The 15,431-nt window shown below is 43.6% G+C and overlaps 1 protein-coding gene across 5 annotated transcripts in view; it reads left to right on the top strand.

Moving 5' to 3' along the window:
* Nucleotides 1-15,431, top strand: part of atp11c (ATPase phospholipid transporting 11C) — a 154,286-nt gene that overhangs the window by 92,778 nt on the left and 46,077 nt on the right. For all 5 annotated transcript variants that reach the window (XR_005944043.1, XM_041196043.1, XM_041196042.1 and 2 more), the window contains exons 20-21: nucleotides 7,685-7,859; nucleotides 11,978-12,080. Coding sequence is in view for 4 of the 5 variants with exons in the window: in XM_041196043.1 (XP_041051977.1) it covers nucleotides 7,685-7,859; nucleotides 11,978-12,080 (278 nt within the window). In the remaining variant the exon portion in view is untranslated. The remainder of the gene's footprint in view (nucleotides 1-7,684; nucleotides 7,860-11,977; nucleotides 12,081-15,431) is intronic.

Raw genomic sequence — 15,431 nt, forward strand, 5'->3', positions numbered from 1 at the left:
TATCCTATTCCAAACTTCATTCATTCTTTTGACTCCATTTCCCTTAATACCCATCACGAGCAAAAATGTATTACTGTTGGATTTTAAATTGTTAATTGAGTTAACATATACTGCTAGAAGTGCGAGGTGATTCATTTTGGCAGGAAAGATGTGGTGAGACAGTACAAAATAAAGGGATAGCCTCTAAAGGAGGTGTAGGAACAGAGCGACCTTGGTGTATACGTACATAGGTCATTGAAGATGGCAGGCCATGCTGAGAGAGCAGTTAATAAAACATATTGTATCTTAGGCTTTATTAATAAGGGCATTGAGCACAAGAGTAAGGAGGTGATGTTGAACCTGTATAAGACACTAGTTAGGCCTCATCTGGAGTACTGCGTCCAGTTCTGGGTGCCATACTTGGGGAGGGAGGTGAAGACATTGGGGAGGGAGGTGAAGACATTGGGGAGGGAGGTGAAGACATTGGGGAGGATACAGAAGAGATTCACAAGAGTGACTTGTGGGATGAAGAACTGTAGGGATGAGGATAGATTGGAGAGGCTGGGACTGTGTTCCCTTGAGAAAAGAAGGCTGAGAGGATACTGGATTGAGGTATTCAAGATCCTGAGGGGTATGGACAGGGCAATTAGTGAGAAACTGTTCCCACTCAAAAGAACATCAAGAACTAGAGGGCACAGATTCAAAATAATTGGCAAAAGGAGTAAATGTGATATGAGGAAAAATATTTCACCAGAGGCTGGTTGGTGTGTGAAACAAACTTCCTGAAAGGGTGGTGGAGGCAGGTTCGATTGAGGTATTCAAAAGGGATTTGGATTGCTACCTGAAAAGAGAGAATGTGCAAGGTTACACGAATAAGGCAGGGGAGTGGGAATAGATGGAAGGCTCTTTCAGAGAGCCAGTGCAGACTCGATGGGCCGAATGGCTGTCTCCTGCACTAAGGATACTGAGATTTTCAGGAAAGAGTTTCAGATTTCTACGGCCTTTTATGTAAATAAATATTTCTAACTGTTTGTTGGTCTGGCTCTGATTTTAAGGTGATGTCCCCTTGCCCTAGATTCCCTTGCCAGCTCAAATAGTTGTTTTCTATCTTCTCCATCAATTCCTTTGAAAATCCTAAAAACATCAAATCAAGTCACTTATATATATTCATGTAAATATAACCCTAGTTTGTGTAATCTCCTTGGTTTTTTAATATTCTTTCACGGGATGTGGGCATTGCTGGCTGGGCCAGCATTTATTTCCCATCCCATATTGTGCTCGAGAAGGCGAAGGTGAGCCACGTTCTTGAACCGCTGCAGTCCATATGGTGTATGTACACCCATAGTGCTGTTAGGAAGAGAGTTCCAGGACTTTGACCTAGCAACAGTGAAGGAACAACGATATAGTTCCAAGTCAGGATGGTGTGTGGCCTGAAGGGGAACTGCAGGTGGTGGTGTTCCCATGCATCTGCAGCCCTTGTCCTCCCTAGTGGTAGAGGCTGTGGGTTTGGAAGGTACTTTTGAAGGAGCCCTGGTGAGTTGCTGCTATGCCTCTTGTAGATAATGCTATGCTTTGGTGGTGGAGGGCATCTGGGAGGGCTTATTGCTGAGTAAGTGCAGTTTGATCGTGCTGTCGATGACCCCTTCCATTGCTTTGATGATCGAGAGTAGATTGATAGTTAGCCAGGTTGGATTTGTCCTGCTTTTTGTATATCTTTAACGAGACATACCTAGGCAACTTTCCTCATGGTTTGGTAGATACCAGTGTTGTAGCTGTTATTGAATTGGCTGAAGACTGGGCATATGTGACGCTGGGGACCTCAGGAGGAGACCAAGATAGAACATCTACTTGGCACTTCTGGCTGAAGATTGTAGCAAAGGCTTCAGCCTTGTCCTTTGCACTGATGTGCTGGGCTCCCCCATCATTGAGGATGGGATGTTTGTGGAGCCGTCTCTTCCAGTTAGTTTGTTTAATTGGCCACCAACATTCGTGACTGGAGGTGGCAGGATGTGAGAGCTTGGATCTGATCCGTTGGTTGTGGGATTGCCTAGCTCTGTCTGTTGCTTGCTGCTTACATTGCTTGGCATGCAAGTAGTCCTGTGTTGTAACTTCACCTGGTTGACACCTTATTTTTAGGTATGCCTGGTGCTGCTTCTGGCATGTCCTGCTGCACTCTTCATTGAACCAGGATTAATGCCCTGGCTTGATGGTAGAATGGGTGATATACCAGGCCACAAGGTTACAGATTGTGGTTATATACAATTCTGCTGATTGTCCACAGCGCCTGATGAATGCCCAGTTTTGAGTTGCTAGATCTGTTTGAAATCTGTTCTATTTAGCATGGCGGTTGTGCCACACAACACAATGGAGGGTATCCTCAATGTGAGAATGGGGACATCGTCTGCACAAGGACTGTGCTACGGTTGCTCCTATCAATACTGTCGTGGGCAGATGCATCTGCAACAGAAGATAAGTGAGGAGGAGGTAAAGTAAGTTTTTCCCCTTTGTTCCCTCACCACCTGCCGCAGCTTTGTTCTTTAGGACATGGCCAGGTTGGTCAGTCGTGGTGCTGCAGAACCGCTTTTTATTTTGGGCATGGAAGCCCCCTGCCCAGAGTCCATTCTGTGCCCTTGCCATCCTCAGTACTTCTCTCTCGTGGTCCTCAGCATGCAGCAGTACTGGTTCATCAGCTGAAGACAGGGGGCAGTAACTGGTAAGCAGGAGGTTTCTTTGTCCATATTTGACCTGATGCCACGATACTTCATCAGGTTCGGAGCCAGTGTTGAGGCATCCCAGGGCTACTCTCTTCTGATTGTGCCTCCACTTTTGGTAGGTCTGCCCTGTCGGTGGGACAGGACATACCCAGGGATAGTGATGGTGCTGTCTGGAACATTATCTGTAAGGTGTGATTCTGTGAGTATGATTACGTCGGGCTGTTCCTTGACTAGTCTGTGGGACAGCTCTCCCAATTTTGGAACAAGTTCCCACATGTTAGCACGGAGGCCTTTACAGGGTTGACGGGGCTGGTGTACTGCTGTCATTTCCGGTGCCTTGGCTGATGCCGGGTGGTCCATCTGATTTTGTTTGTTTTATTAGACTTCATAGAGGTTTGATACAACTGAGTGGCTTGCTTAGCCATTTCAAAGGAATTTGAGTCAACCATATTGCTGTGGGTCTGGAGTCACATGTAGACCAGACCAGGTAAGGACAGCAGATTTCCTTCCCTAAAATGGCATTAATGAACCAGGTGGGTTTTTACTACATTCGACGTTTCTTGCTCATTATTATCGAGACTAGCTTTCAATTCCAGATTTATTAATTGAATTTAAATTCCACCAGCTACCAGGATTTGATCTCGTGCCCCCAGAGCATTAGTCTGGTACTCTGGATTTCTAATCCAGTGACGTGACCACTATGCCACACCTCCCCAAAAAGCTTGGAAACCTGGTAATGTTCTGATGAATTTGTGCTGTACTCCTTCCAAAGCCAGTATATCTTTTCTAACAGAACTGCACACATTCCTCTAATTGTGGTCTAACCAGGCCTTGGTATGGCTGTGGCAGAACTTCACCCTCATAACTGGAGAACTACAATATAAAGGCTAACATTCCAATGGGCTATTGATTTTTTTTTTGTGCCTGATCAATAAGTTTTAGTGAGCTGTCTACATGGGCCCCCTGATCTCTGGACCTTCACTTCCTAGGTTTTACTATTTATCTAATAAATGGAACTGTCTCCTTTTAGGCCCAAAAATGAATGACTTCAAACTTAATCAAGTTGAAACTCACCTGCCACAGTTTTTCCCACTCTTAATCTACCAATGCCTCTGTAATTTTTATGCTGCTGTCTACACTACTTACTATATCATTAAACTTCATGCTGTCATGAAACTTGGATATTTGGTTCTATATTGTTTTATCAAAGTTATTAACCCAGAACTTCCGCCCCATCAGTCTACTCCTAATCATCAATAAAGTGATGGAAGAGGTCATCAACAATGCTATCAAGCTGCACTTGCTTAGCAATAAACTGCTCACTGACATGCAATTTGGGTTCTGGCAGGGCCACTCAGCTCCTGACCTCATTACGGCCTTGGTTCAAACATGGACAAAAGAGCTGAACTTCTGAGGTGAGAGTGACTGCCCTTGACATCACGGCTACATTTGACAGAGTGCGGCAAGAAGGAGCCCTAGCAAAACTGGAATCAATGGGAATTGGTGGGGTGGCGGTGGGGGGGGGGGGGGGGGGGGGGGGGGGGCGGAGAAATCTCCCCACTGGTTAGATTCATACCTAGCACAAAGGAAGATGGTTGTTGTTGGTCAGTCATCTCAGCTCCAGGACATCACTGCAGGAGTTCCTCAGGGTAGTGTCCTTGGCCCAACCATCTTTAGCTACTTCATCAATGACTTTCCTTCCATCAGAAAGTCAGAATTGGGGAAGTTCGCTGATTGTGCAATGTTCAGCACTATTCACGACTCCTGAAGCAGTCCATGTCCACTGGAGTAAGACCTGGACGATATCCAGGCTAGGGCTGACAAGAGGCAAGTAACATTGATGCAATACAAGCATCAGGCATTGACCACCTCCAAGAGAGAATCTAACCATGGCCCTTTGACATTCAATGGCATTACCTTCACTGAATCCCCCACTATCAATATCCTGGGATTACCATTACCCAGAAACTGAACTGGACAAGCCATATAAGTACTGCGGCTACAAGAGTAGGTCAGAGTCTTGAAATTGGGCAATGAGTAACTCACCTCCTGACTCCCCAAAAGCTTGTCCACCATCTACAAGGCACATGCCAGGAGTGTGATGAAATACTCCCCACTTGTCTGGATGAGTGCAGCTCCCACAACGCTCACAAAGCTTGACACTGTCCAGGGCAAAGCAGCCCATTTGACTGGCACCAAATCCACAAACATTCACTCCCTCCACCACCGACCACAGCAGCAGTGTGTACCATCTAAAAGACGTACTGCAGGAATTCAGCAAGGCTCCTTGGACAGCACCTTCCAAACCCAGGACTACTACCATCTAGAAGGACAAGGGCAGCAGATACATGGGAACACCACCACTTGGAAGTTCCCCTGCAAGCCACTCACCATCCTGATTTGGAATTATATCACCGTTACTTTACTGTCACTGGGTCAAAATCCTGGAACTCCCTCCCCAACAGCACTGAGAGCGTACCTACACCCCGTGGACTGCAGCGGTTCAAGAAGGCAGCTCGCCACCACCTTCTCAAAGGTAACCAGAGATGGGCAATAAATGCTGGCCCAGCCAATGAAGCCCACATCCTGTGAATGAATTTTAAAAATCCTGTGTTTCTCGGGCACCGTATCTTGAGGGGAGTGAGGTGGGTGGGTACTGGAAAGATGTGCTGGGGTCACGGCCACTACCACACCACACCCCTACCCCCGGCCCCAAGGAAACCCCCACGTAAAGATTGCATGACAGTTCCCTGGGAAGCTCAAACTCCTTTTGGGCAATCGTCCTACAATGGGAACCATCTGATACTGCGGTTTCAGTGACATACTTCAGATGGTTCCGACTGCCTTTGAGTAATAGTTACCCAGAAAAAATTAGAAACATTAAAGCCATTTCTAACTTCTGGCTAACTATAGTACTGACTCTCATCTCATCTCATCCTCAATCCTGCCCAACTTTATACACTTACCTTCTCACTGGTTCTCCCTGGCCTCTCAAAGTGCCTGAACCTGTAAACTTACTGCCGCCTTTAACTCAGCTGTCCTCGACACAACACCTCTGGAACCATAAGACATAGAAGCAGAAATTAGGCCATTCGGCCCATCGAGTCTGCTCCGCCATTCAATCATGGCTGATAAGTTTCTCAACCCCATTCTCCCGCCTTCTCCCCGTAACCTTTGATCCCCTTACCAATCAAGAACCTATCTATCTCGGTCTTAGATACACAACCTGCTGTACTGCACTGTTCTCGCCCGGCCTGAGACAGAATATCGGGCGAGAAAGTTGTGGCTTAATTTTAGGGCAACTGGGAGAGGAGTGGTACTCCAACTCTGTCACTGCACAGATGTCGCAGCTCATTGGTTGAAGCCCCAGCACAGATCTTTGTGGGATGTCAATTACCACTTCCTTCCAATTAGAGTACATACCTGTTATTCCTATTTTCTTGTCTTCTACCACCTAACAAGATAAATAGATAATTTGCTTTCAATTCCATGTTTTAATTTTGGCTAATGATATCTTATTCAGAATCCCATTGAATGCCTTCTGGAAATCAACAATATAAATTATATCCATAGACATTCCCCTGTCTGCTACTTCTGTTCTCAAAAAAGTCAGTTAGGCTTGACCTACCTTTTACAGATCTACACTTTTGAGTCAGTGTGGCTCAGTTTGATAGCTCCAACTTCTTGGCCAGAAGATTGTAGGTTCAAGTTCCACTGTAGAGACCCGAGCGTAAAAATCCAAGCTGACACCCCCAGTGCAATACATTTATCAGATTCAGTGTCATTGTTTTCTGATATTGTTTTCTTCATATTAATCATATTAATTTTAATTAGTTTCATTCTTTTATTTAGTATCCATTTCCCTGGAATGCCAGATACATTATCTTCCTCTAATGTGAAGGCTGACAAAGTAATTGTACAGCAAGTCTGCCAATGCCTTGTTTTAATTTGCAATATTATCTTGATCTGTTTTTAAAAGGGCCAATATTATCCTTATCTACTGTTTTCCTTATTTAATTGTAAAAGCTTTTTTGTCTTAATTTTGCTATCCACTGCAGATCTTTGCAACCCATACTATCTTTCTCTGTCGCCTTTTGTTTTAATATCTCTACTGGTTCCACAGATTTACTCTTTGTACTTTTGCACCTTATTTAGTTTTATGTTATCACTCACCTCTTTTGTCAACTCTGGCTGTTTTATTTGGCAAATAGAACTATTGTCCTTTTAGAAGTACATACATATTCTTGTTAGGTCAGACTTTGTTTTGAATCCCTGCCATTGTTCAGCTGCAGTTTTTTTCCAATAACTCTTTTGACCAGTATGCTGTTGCCGGTCTGTCTCATCCCATTAAAGTTAACCTTATCAAAATTTGAATTTTTAGTTGTTATGATCAAATTCTCCAAAAATATGAAGTATATTATGACCACTGTTTGATAAATGTTCCTGACTTATGCAGCTACTGCATCAGCATCTTCCTTCACCCCACCACTGGGGACCATGCCTATAGCTGTCTGAGCCCAAATCTCTGGAATTCCATCTCTGCCTCTCTCTTGCTTTCAGTCACTCCTTAAAATCTATCGTATTTGACCAAGCTTTTGATAACCTATCCTAATTTTAGTAGCTCAGTGTCTGATAATGCCCCTGTGAAGCACCTTGGATGGTTTACAGCAACTTGCATTCAATGTTGTAATTTTTTCCCTGCTTTATACATTGAGGAATCAATGTTTAATCGCTTGGGTGTGTTTGATTATCAATATCTGCAGTTATTATTCCAATTAGAATGCATATGGTAATCATCCTCTACTTTGGGTACCTTCGGTGCTTAAAGTACACTGGCATCTAGTGACAGAACGTCTGTACTGCACCAAAATTTACAATGATCTGGTCATTTCACAGTCATGTGGATACGGACATAAGAATAAACTTTTCTATTAGAATTGTGTAACACATTGCATTTCTCAAAAACAAGTATGCATCCTTTTCTGTTGTAGAAGTTGGTCTGCTACGCAGGAATATGGTTTGATCATTGATGGTGCTGCCCTGTCACTAATAATGAAACCAACCCAAGATGGAAGCACAAGCAACTACAAAAACCTGCTATTGCAAATATGCCATAGGTGTACTGCAGTTTTATGTTGCCGTATGGCCCCATTACAGAAAGCGCAGGTATACTGACTACTTTTTTACATGTTTGCTTATCCATGTGTAAATTCATCAATCTGCCATTTGTATATCCATGCATCTTTCTGTGTATCCCATGTTTCATCTCTCATTTATGCTTTTAATCAAAAGTGTAAGAGGCTATTGCATTGTCATAGCCTCAGGGTTATGGGCCAAGCGCTGGAAAATGGGATTAGTGTAGTCAGATCTTTGTTGACCGGTGCCGACGTGATGGGCCGAATTCCCTCCCTCCTGTGCTGTAAACGTCTCGGTCTAAGTTTTTTAAAACAAAACCTGTAACTTCTATGCACTTGAGACATTGCAAACCTTTGTCATGAAACAGCAATTAAAGATTGACCTCAGGAAGCGTTCAGTTGTGTGTTCAGGTGTATGCTGCGCTAAACAGTGGCCTTAAAGAGACAGACAAGGTTTGCACTTAGCTTTAGACCCCAGACTACCCACAAGCAATGCAGCAGGGGATTACTAGTCTCTGAGACATGGGTGCCTATAACTTGGCAAAATAGTAGGCAAGCCACCATGTGGGTTTCTTTTGACCTGGAGTTGGGAATTTACAGGCTCTTGTCAATTTTTAAACTTATTTTACAATGGCAACATCTAATTTACTTTGGGATGTCCCTGTTTTCAGCAGTTGGAGTTTGTAGCTTCTGGGATACAGATGGTTTAAACATGTCTATATCCTAGCTATAGAATAATGCTTGCCTGTTAATACTCCTGTTGTGAGCAGCTTCACAGGAGATTACTATGTGATCTCTCTGTTCAAAGTCACATTTATAAAAAACCAAATCCCTTTCATTATCCTCGACATGTAGCAGAGTCAGACTCAACTCATAACCTAATTCAATGGTTCTCGAAGTTTTTGGGTGAAGAACTCCTTTTCAAATGGCCCTACTAATAAAGGCCAGGATCATGGATGGCTTTATTAACCATGCTTCCAACCTGCCCTGCCACCTTCAGTGATTTATGCACACATACACCCTACTCCCTCTGTTCCTGCACCCACTTTAGAATATTATACCCTTTTATTGTATATTGTCTCTGCATTCTTCCTGCTAAAATGAATCACTTCACACTTCTTGGTATTAAATTTCATCTGCCACTTGTCCGCCCATTTCACCAAGCTGTCTGTCATTTCTACACTATCCTTCTCCTTTGATCATAATGCTTCCAAGTTTTTTTATCATCCACAAATTTTGAAATTGTGCCCTGTACTCCAATGCCTAGGTCATTAATATATACCATGAAAAGCAGGGGTCCTAACACCAGTCCCTGGGGAACTCCACTATAAGCCTTCTCCCAGTCTGAAAAATAACTATCCACCACTACCTTGTTTCCTGTCTTCCAGCCAATTTCTTACCTATGTTGCTACTGTCCCTTTTATTCTACAAGCTCTAACTTTGATTCTAAGTCTGTTGCATGGTCCTGCTAATTTTCCAAGTTCAGCTACATGGGTGGAATCTAGCCAACATATGTATTGCAAGAGGCCAATTAAGTCAAACTCATTCTCTGGGTATAAGCCTGTTTGGCTATTGATCATTCCCTGCTTTCTATTATTGAATGCATATGAGTATATAAGTATTTGAGTGTACTTTTTCTTAAATCTTTGCCATTTTCAGCTAAGCTAAGACATTTGTAGTATATTCTGGATTTGTATAGTAAATAAGTTGCTGAATAGTACCCACTGAAGTGTTAAACTGAAGGTGTTTTTGATGTCAGTATTGTAAGTTTACTACAAATCTGCAGTTGATTACCAAGTGAATAATTTCCCTATTCAACGATTATCACTAACCTTCAGTAACGGTTGATATTAATTTTCCATGAAAAGACTTCTGTCATCAAGATGGAGACCATCTCTTGATTGCCGATGCTGTTCTCCCTCTTCCAATTGCTAGCCCAACTGAACCTTCCCTACAGTTGTTACCCCAATCCTTGCACCCCTATTCCACTCTACTTGCCCTACCATTTCCCAAGACCCCCTCTGAACTCACCTTGTCCAGATATCGATTTCCAGTTCCCCTGACGCCATTCCCACTAAATTGCTGGCCAAACAATTTCCCTTCATGACCTTCCATCCTAACTGATGTAAAGGATTTCACTTCATCAGGCCCTGTCCATCTCCCTTTCAAAACTGTCATCAGCAACCCTCCTGGAAAAGAAGCACCCATAACTCTTCTGTTGCTGCAAACTATGGTCTAACTGCATTTTTCTGAAGTCCTTGAATGTATACCTTCTCAGCCAGTGCCCTGCAACTTCCCACTTGTATCTTTCTCACAACACACCACACCCTAACCAAAGTCCAGAAATACATGGTAACAATAGGGCATGAATCTCTGTGTAGCAACATGATTGACCACCAAATTGCTGGCCAAACAACTTCCCCTTCATGACCCTCCCAGTGTTGTCCAGCATGTTTGGAAAGCCTTTGCTTTGGTTCATACTTGCCTATCAAAGCATCTCCAAGGATGACTTCTCTTCCCACTCTGACACAATGACGACCAGAATGCCCCAATGATCTATCCCTGGCCCCACTTCTTTAATCCTCTACATGTTTCCTTTCTGATGACATCAGCTGCAGAAATGGTGCCAGCTTCCACATGTGAGATGTCTGTTTAAACTCCTGATAGCCAGTTGGTGAAGGATGAAACTAGAGCCAAACTTTACTCGGTTTTGATTTATTCAGAGTGAAGCATTACAAGAATGTACCTCCTAACTCAATCCTCACCCCAGTGTCAGTAAGTGTCACTTTTATATGCGCTCAGGCAACAACCCAATTATTGCCCTCCACTTGCATATAGTTAACCACCTTTGCACCATATGCAATTAACAACAATGCCAACCAACTCTCACTTGAGGATCTCTTCTGCTCCTGCACTGCTTCTGTGTTGTCATATTGCCTGCTCAACTGTCTTGGATGAACTGTTTCCAGTTAAACATTGGAAAAGCTATAACCAAATTCTTCAACTCCCTGGTTCAAGCTCCTTACCCTTGTCTACGACTCTTATCATCCTACCTTGTCATGCCCAACTGTTTAGTCACAATCTCAGCGTCCTATTCGATGCTTACCTTTAGCTTTCAAACTTCTATCTGTTCCATCACAACTATTACCAGCTTCAAACTCTTAACACCATCTGTTTCTACCCCTTGCTCAACTTCCATCCATGCCTTTGTCAAGTGACAGACTCAGTTATTGTAATTCCTTGCCGTCAGCTTTCATATTTTCCACCATCATTAACTTACAGATCATCCAATGCTCTGTGGACTCATATCCTAACATACACCAAGTCCCACTCACATGCAGTCCCTGTGCTTTCTGACATACATCATCTCTTGTTCCCCCAGTGCTTCAGATATATAATCATTCTTGTATTTAAACCCATTCATGGTCTTGCCTTTCCTCTGTCTAACATCCTCCAACCTTACAAACTCCCAAACTTTTTTGCCTCTTAGTCTTTGACCCCTGTATGTCCTATCTCTTTGCCCCACTATTGACAGCTGTGGTTTTAGCCATCTAGCCTCAATTTGAAATCCCCTCTCTTAAGCCCCACTAACTCTCCACCTCATCATCCTCCTTAACACTCTGCTTTTTGGCCCAATATTTGGTCACTGCTAATCTCTCTTTGACTCAACATCCCTTTTTTATTATATCTTTGAAGTACTTTGGGATATATTCTGATGTCCGAGGTGATACATAACTGAAAGAAGTAATTTTAATTCCAAGAACGTTTTTAAGAAAAACTGTATCGATATGTAACATTGTGGTAAAATTGATTTTTGCCTATGATGCAAAGCAAGTGAGAACACATCAAGCTGTTTCACACCTTGCCCAATTTCCATTAATGGAAAGAGAAATCGGGCAAAGTTTAAAATGGGCAGACAATTGGTTATCATCTCTCTTTGTGCTACTGTCAAAGACCACATTCAACCTGTAACTTTGCAAAACTATGAACCATTGTGGTTGCAAGTTACCACAACTCGTACCATTCCATTTATGTGAATTCTGCATTTTTGGTCCCCAAATGTGAAAGTTGTCAACACAGTGAAACATGTACAGCTACTAGAAATGGTTTAGCCAGTTAAAAGCTCTTTATATTCTTTTCAATCATTAGATTGTAAAAATGGTGAAGAACACAAAGGATCATCCTATAACGTTAGCAATCGGCGATGGTGCAAATGATGTCAGTATGGTTCTAGAGGCACATGTTGGGATTGGTAAGAAAACTTATTTTCAGAAATGAAAGCTTTCTGCCAATTGCGGTTTAGGGATCATGGAATTCTACTATTTTAATTTGGTTACAACCTCCACCTCCGCAGAGGTGTGTTTGAAGTGTACCACACTTGCAAATACAAAACAGAATGGGAGTGGACTTGCTATCAATTCTAGCAAAGGGGGATGTGCGTATACCTGTGCAAAGTGACGTGCAGCTTTGTTGGACGTGGTGCTGTTGAATGAGAAGGGAGGGATTGAACACGGCGTGTGATAGTCACAAAGCATGGGGACAGTTCCGTGATCACATGTGGCCCCAAACGTGAGGCAGCTGTGTGGGCAGGACATCCCTGAGTATGGCTACAGATTTAGAGGAAATCAGGAAGCAGACAGCGCACTTCACGAGCACCATGCAGAGGTACAACAGTGCCGCTTTTACTTCCTGTTTTTCTCCCTGCTGATGGCACTTGCTTTGTTACTTTATTTCTGAAAATGGAGCAGCTTTCGCCACAGCTGGTCGATCTATAGCACGAGTTTTATGTTCGCTACACAAGTTGAAAATCTAGTTCAATGGGTTTAATACAGTAACGACAGACGTTACTTTCTTCAGTTTCTGAAAAGCAAATAATCCATCTGAAACTCAGTTTGTCACTAAAACCTTCACTTTAGTTCAGACACAGTTCATCTACCCAATAACAATTTGTGATTATATAGCAAATTTAATACAACAACTTACATTAAAGTTGCTATGTAAATATAGTAAAACGTTCCAAGGCATTTCACAGGAACATTATAAAACAAAGTCACATATGAGGGTATCAGGTCAGATGGCTCAAAGCTTGGTCGAAGGGAAAGGTTTTAAGAAGCCTCTTAAAGGAGGAGAGTGACGTAGAAAGGCTGAAAAGTCTAGGAAGGGGTTGAGGCAACTGAAGGCATGGCCGACAGTGATGGAGCAATTATAATTATAATTGTGAATACACATGAGGCCAGAATCAGAGGAATGTAGATATCTGTGGGTTGTGGGTTAGGAGGAATTTACAGGGGGAGGGGTGAGGCTTTGGAGGGATTTGAAAACAAGGATGAGAATTCTAAAGTTGTTTAACTGGGAGCCAGTGGAGGTCAGTGAGCACAGGGGTGACAGGTGAACAGGACTTGGTGATTAAGGACACAAGCAGCTGAGTTTTGGTTGACCTCAAGTTAACAGAGGATAGAATGTGGGAGGCCAGCCCAGAGTGCTTTAGAATAGCCAAATCCAGAGCTAACAAAGACATGAATGAGAGTTTTAGCAGCAGATGAGCTGAAGCAGGGGTGGAGACGGGCAATGCTACAGAAGCCTTAGTAATCACCAAGATACATGGTTGGAAGTTTATCTTGGGATCCGACCAGTCTAATTCAACCTCAGAAATTGGTGAAGAGCGAATGGAGTTTGTCATGGATACAGAACACGATGGCATTGTTCCACAATCTTGATGAAAATAGAAGGTAAACAAAAGGAAAACTGATGTTTGCCTCCACTTGAAGTTAATAATTCCACACATTTTAAATGGCTTAGAATAGAGAGAATTAGAGGCGTTGTCTGAACTAGTAATCCAGAGGCCCAGGCTAATGCTATTTGGGCATGGGTTCAAATCCTATCACGGCCGCTTGTAGAATTTAAATTCAATTAATAAATCTGAAGTTAAAAGCTAGCCTCAATAATCATGACCATAAAACCATTATCGATTGTCCTAAACACCCATCTGGTTCACAAGTGTCATTTAGATAAGGAAATCTGCCATCCTTACCTGGTCTGGCCTACATGTGACTCCAGATCCACAACAATGTGGTTGACTCATAACTGCCCTCTGTCTAGCAAGCTACTCAGTTGTATCAAACTGCTATGAAGTCTAAGAGCAATTAAACTAGAAAGACCCCACCCAGCATCGACCTCGGCACTGGAAAGGACGATGGCAAAGCCAACCCTGTTGACCCTGCAAAGCCCTCCTTACTAATGTCTGGGGACTTGTCCCACAGACAAGTTAAGCAACAGCCTGACACAGTCACACTCACTGAATCAATCATACCGTACAATGTCCTAGACCACCACCCTCTGGCAGGACAGACCCACCAAAGATGGCAACACTGGTATACAGTTGGGAGGGAGTTGCCCTGGGAGGCTTCAACATTGACCCGGACCCCATGAAGTCTCATGGCATCAGGTCAAACATGGACAAGGAAACTTTCTGCTGATTACCCCTACCGCTAGACCACCGATACTCCTCAGCTGATGGATCAGTACTTCGCCATGCCAAACATCAATTGGAATTAGTACTGAGGGTGGCATGGCATGGAATGTACTCTGGGTGAGGGACATAAATGACCATTGGTAGCACCACTGCTGACCCAGCTGGCCGAATCCTAAAGGACATAGTTGCTAGATAGTGTCTGTGGCGGGTTGCTAAGGGAAGTAGCAAGAGGGAAAATTCTACTTGACCACATCCTCACCAATCTGCCTGTCAAGGATGCACCTGCCCATGACAGTCGTTGTGCAGACAAAGCCCCGCCTTCACATTGATGTACCCTTCGTTGTGTTGTGTGGCACAGTGACCATGCTAAATGGGATAGACTTTGAACAGATCTAGCAACTCAAAACTGGGAATCCACGAGGCACTGTGGGCCATCAGTAGCGGAATTGTATTCAGCCACAATCTATCACCACGTGGCCTGGCATTTTACCCACTTAAGCTGGGCGATCAACCGTGGTTTAATGAAGAGTGCAGGAGAGCATGCCTGGAGCAGCACCAGTCATACCTAAAAATGAGATGTCAACCCGGTGAACTGCAACACAGGACTACTTGCTTGCCAAGCAGCATAAGCAGCATGCGATAGAGCTAAGCAATTCCACAACCAATGATTCAGATCTAAGCTCTGCAGTCCTGCTACATCCAGTAGTGAACGGTGGTGGACAATTAAACAACTCACTGGAGGAGGAGGCTCCACATATATCCCCATCCTTAAATGATGGGGGAAGCCCAGCTCATTAGTGCAAAAGACAGAACTGAAGCATTTGCAACCATTTTCAGCCACAATGTGCTGAGCGGATGATGTATCTTGGCCTCCTCCTGAGGTCCCCAGCATCATAGATGCCAGTCTTCAGCCAATTTGATTCACTCCACTCTAAAAGCACTGGATACTGCAAAGGCTTTGGGCCCTCACAATAACCTGGCAATAGTACTGAAGGCTCCAGAATTATCTGCACCCCTGGCCAAGCTGTTCTAGTACAGCCACAACACTGGCATCCACCTGCCAATGTGGGAAATTGCCCAGCTATGTCCTGAAAACAAAGAGCAGAACAATCCCAACCCACCCAACTATTG

This window comes from Carcharodon carcharias, chromosome 9 (genome assembly GCF_017639515.1).
Source record: "Carcharodon carcharias isolate sCarCar2 chromosome 9, sCarCar2.pri, whole genome shotgun sequence".
Classification (NCBI taxonomy): domain Eukaryota; kingdom Metazoa; phylum Chordata; class Chondrichthyes; order Lamniformes; family Lamnidae; genus Carcharodon; species Carcharodon carcharias.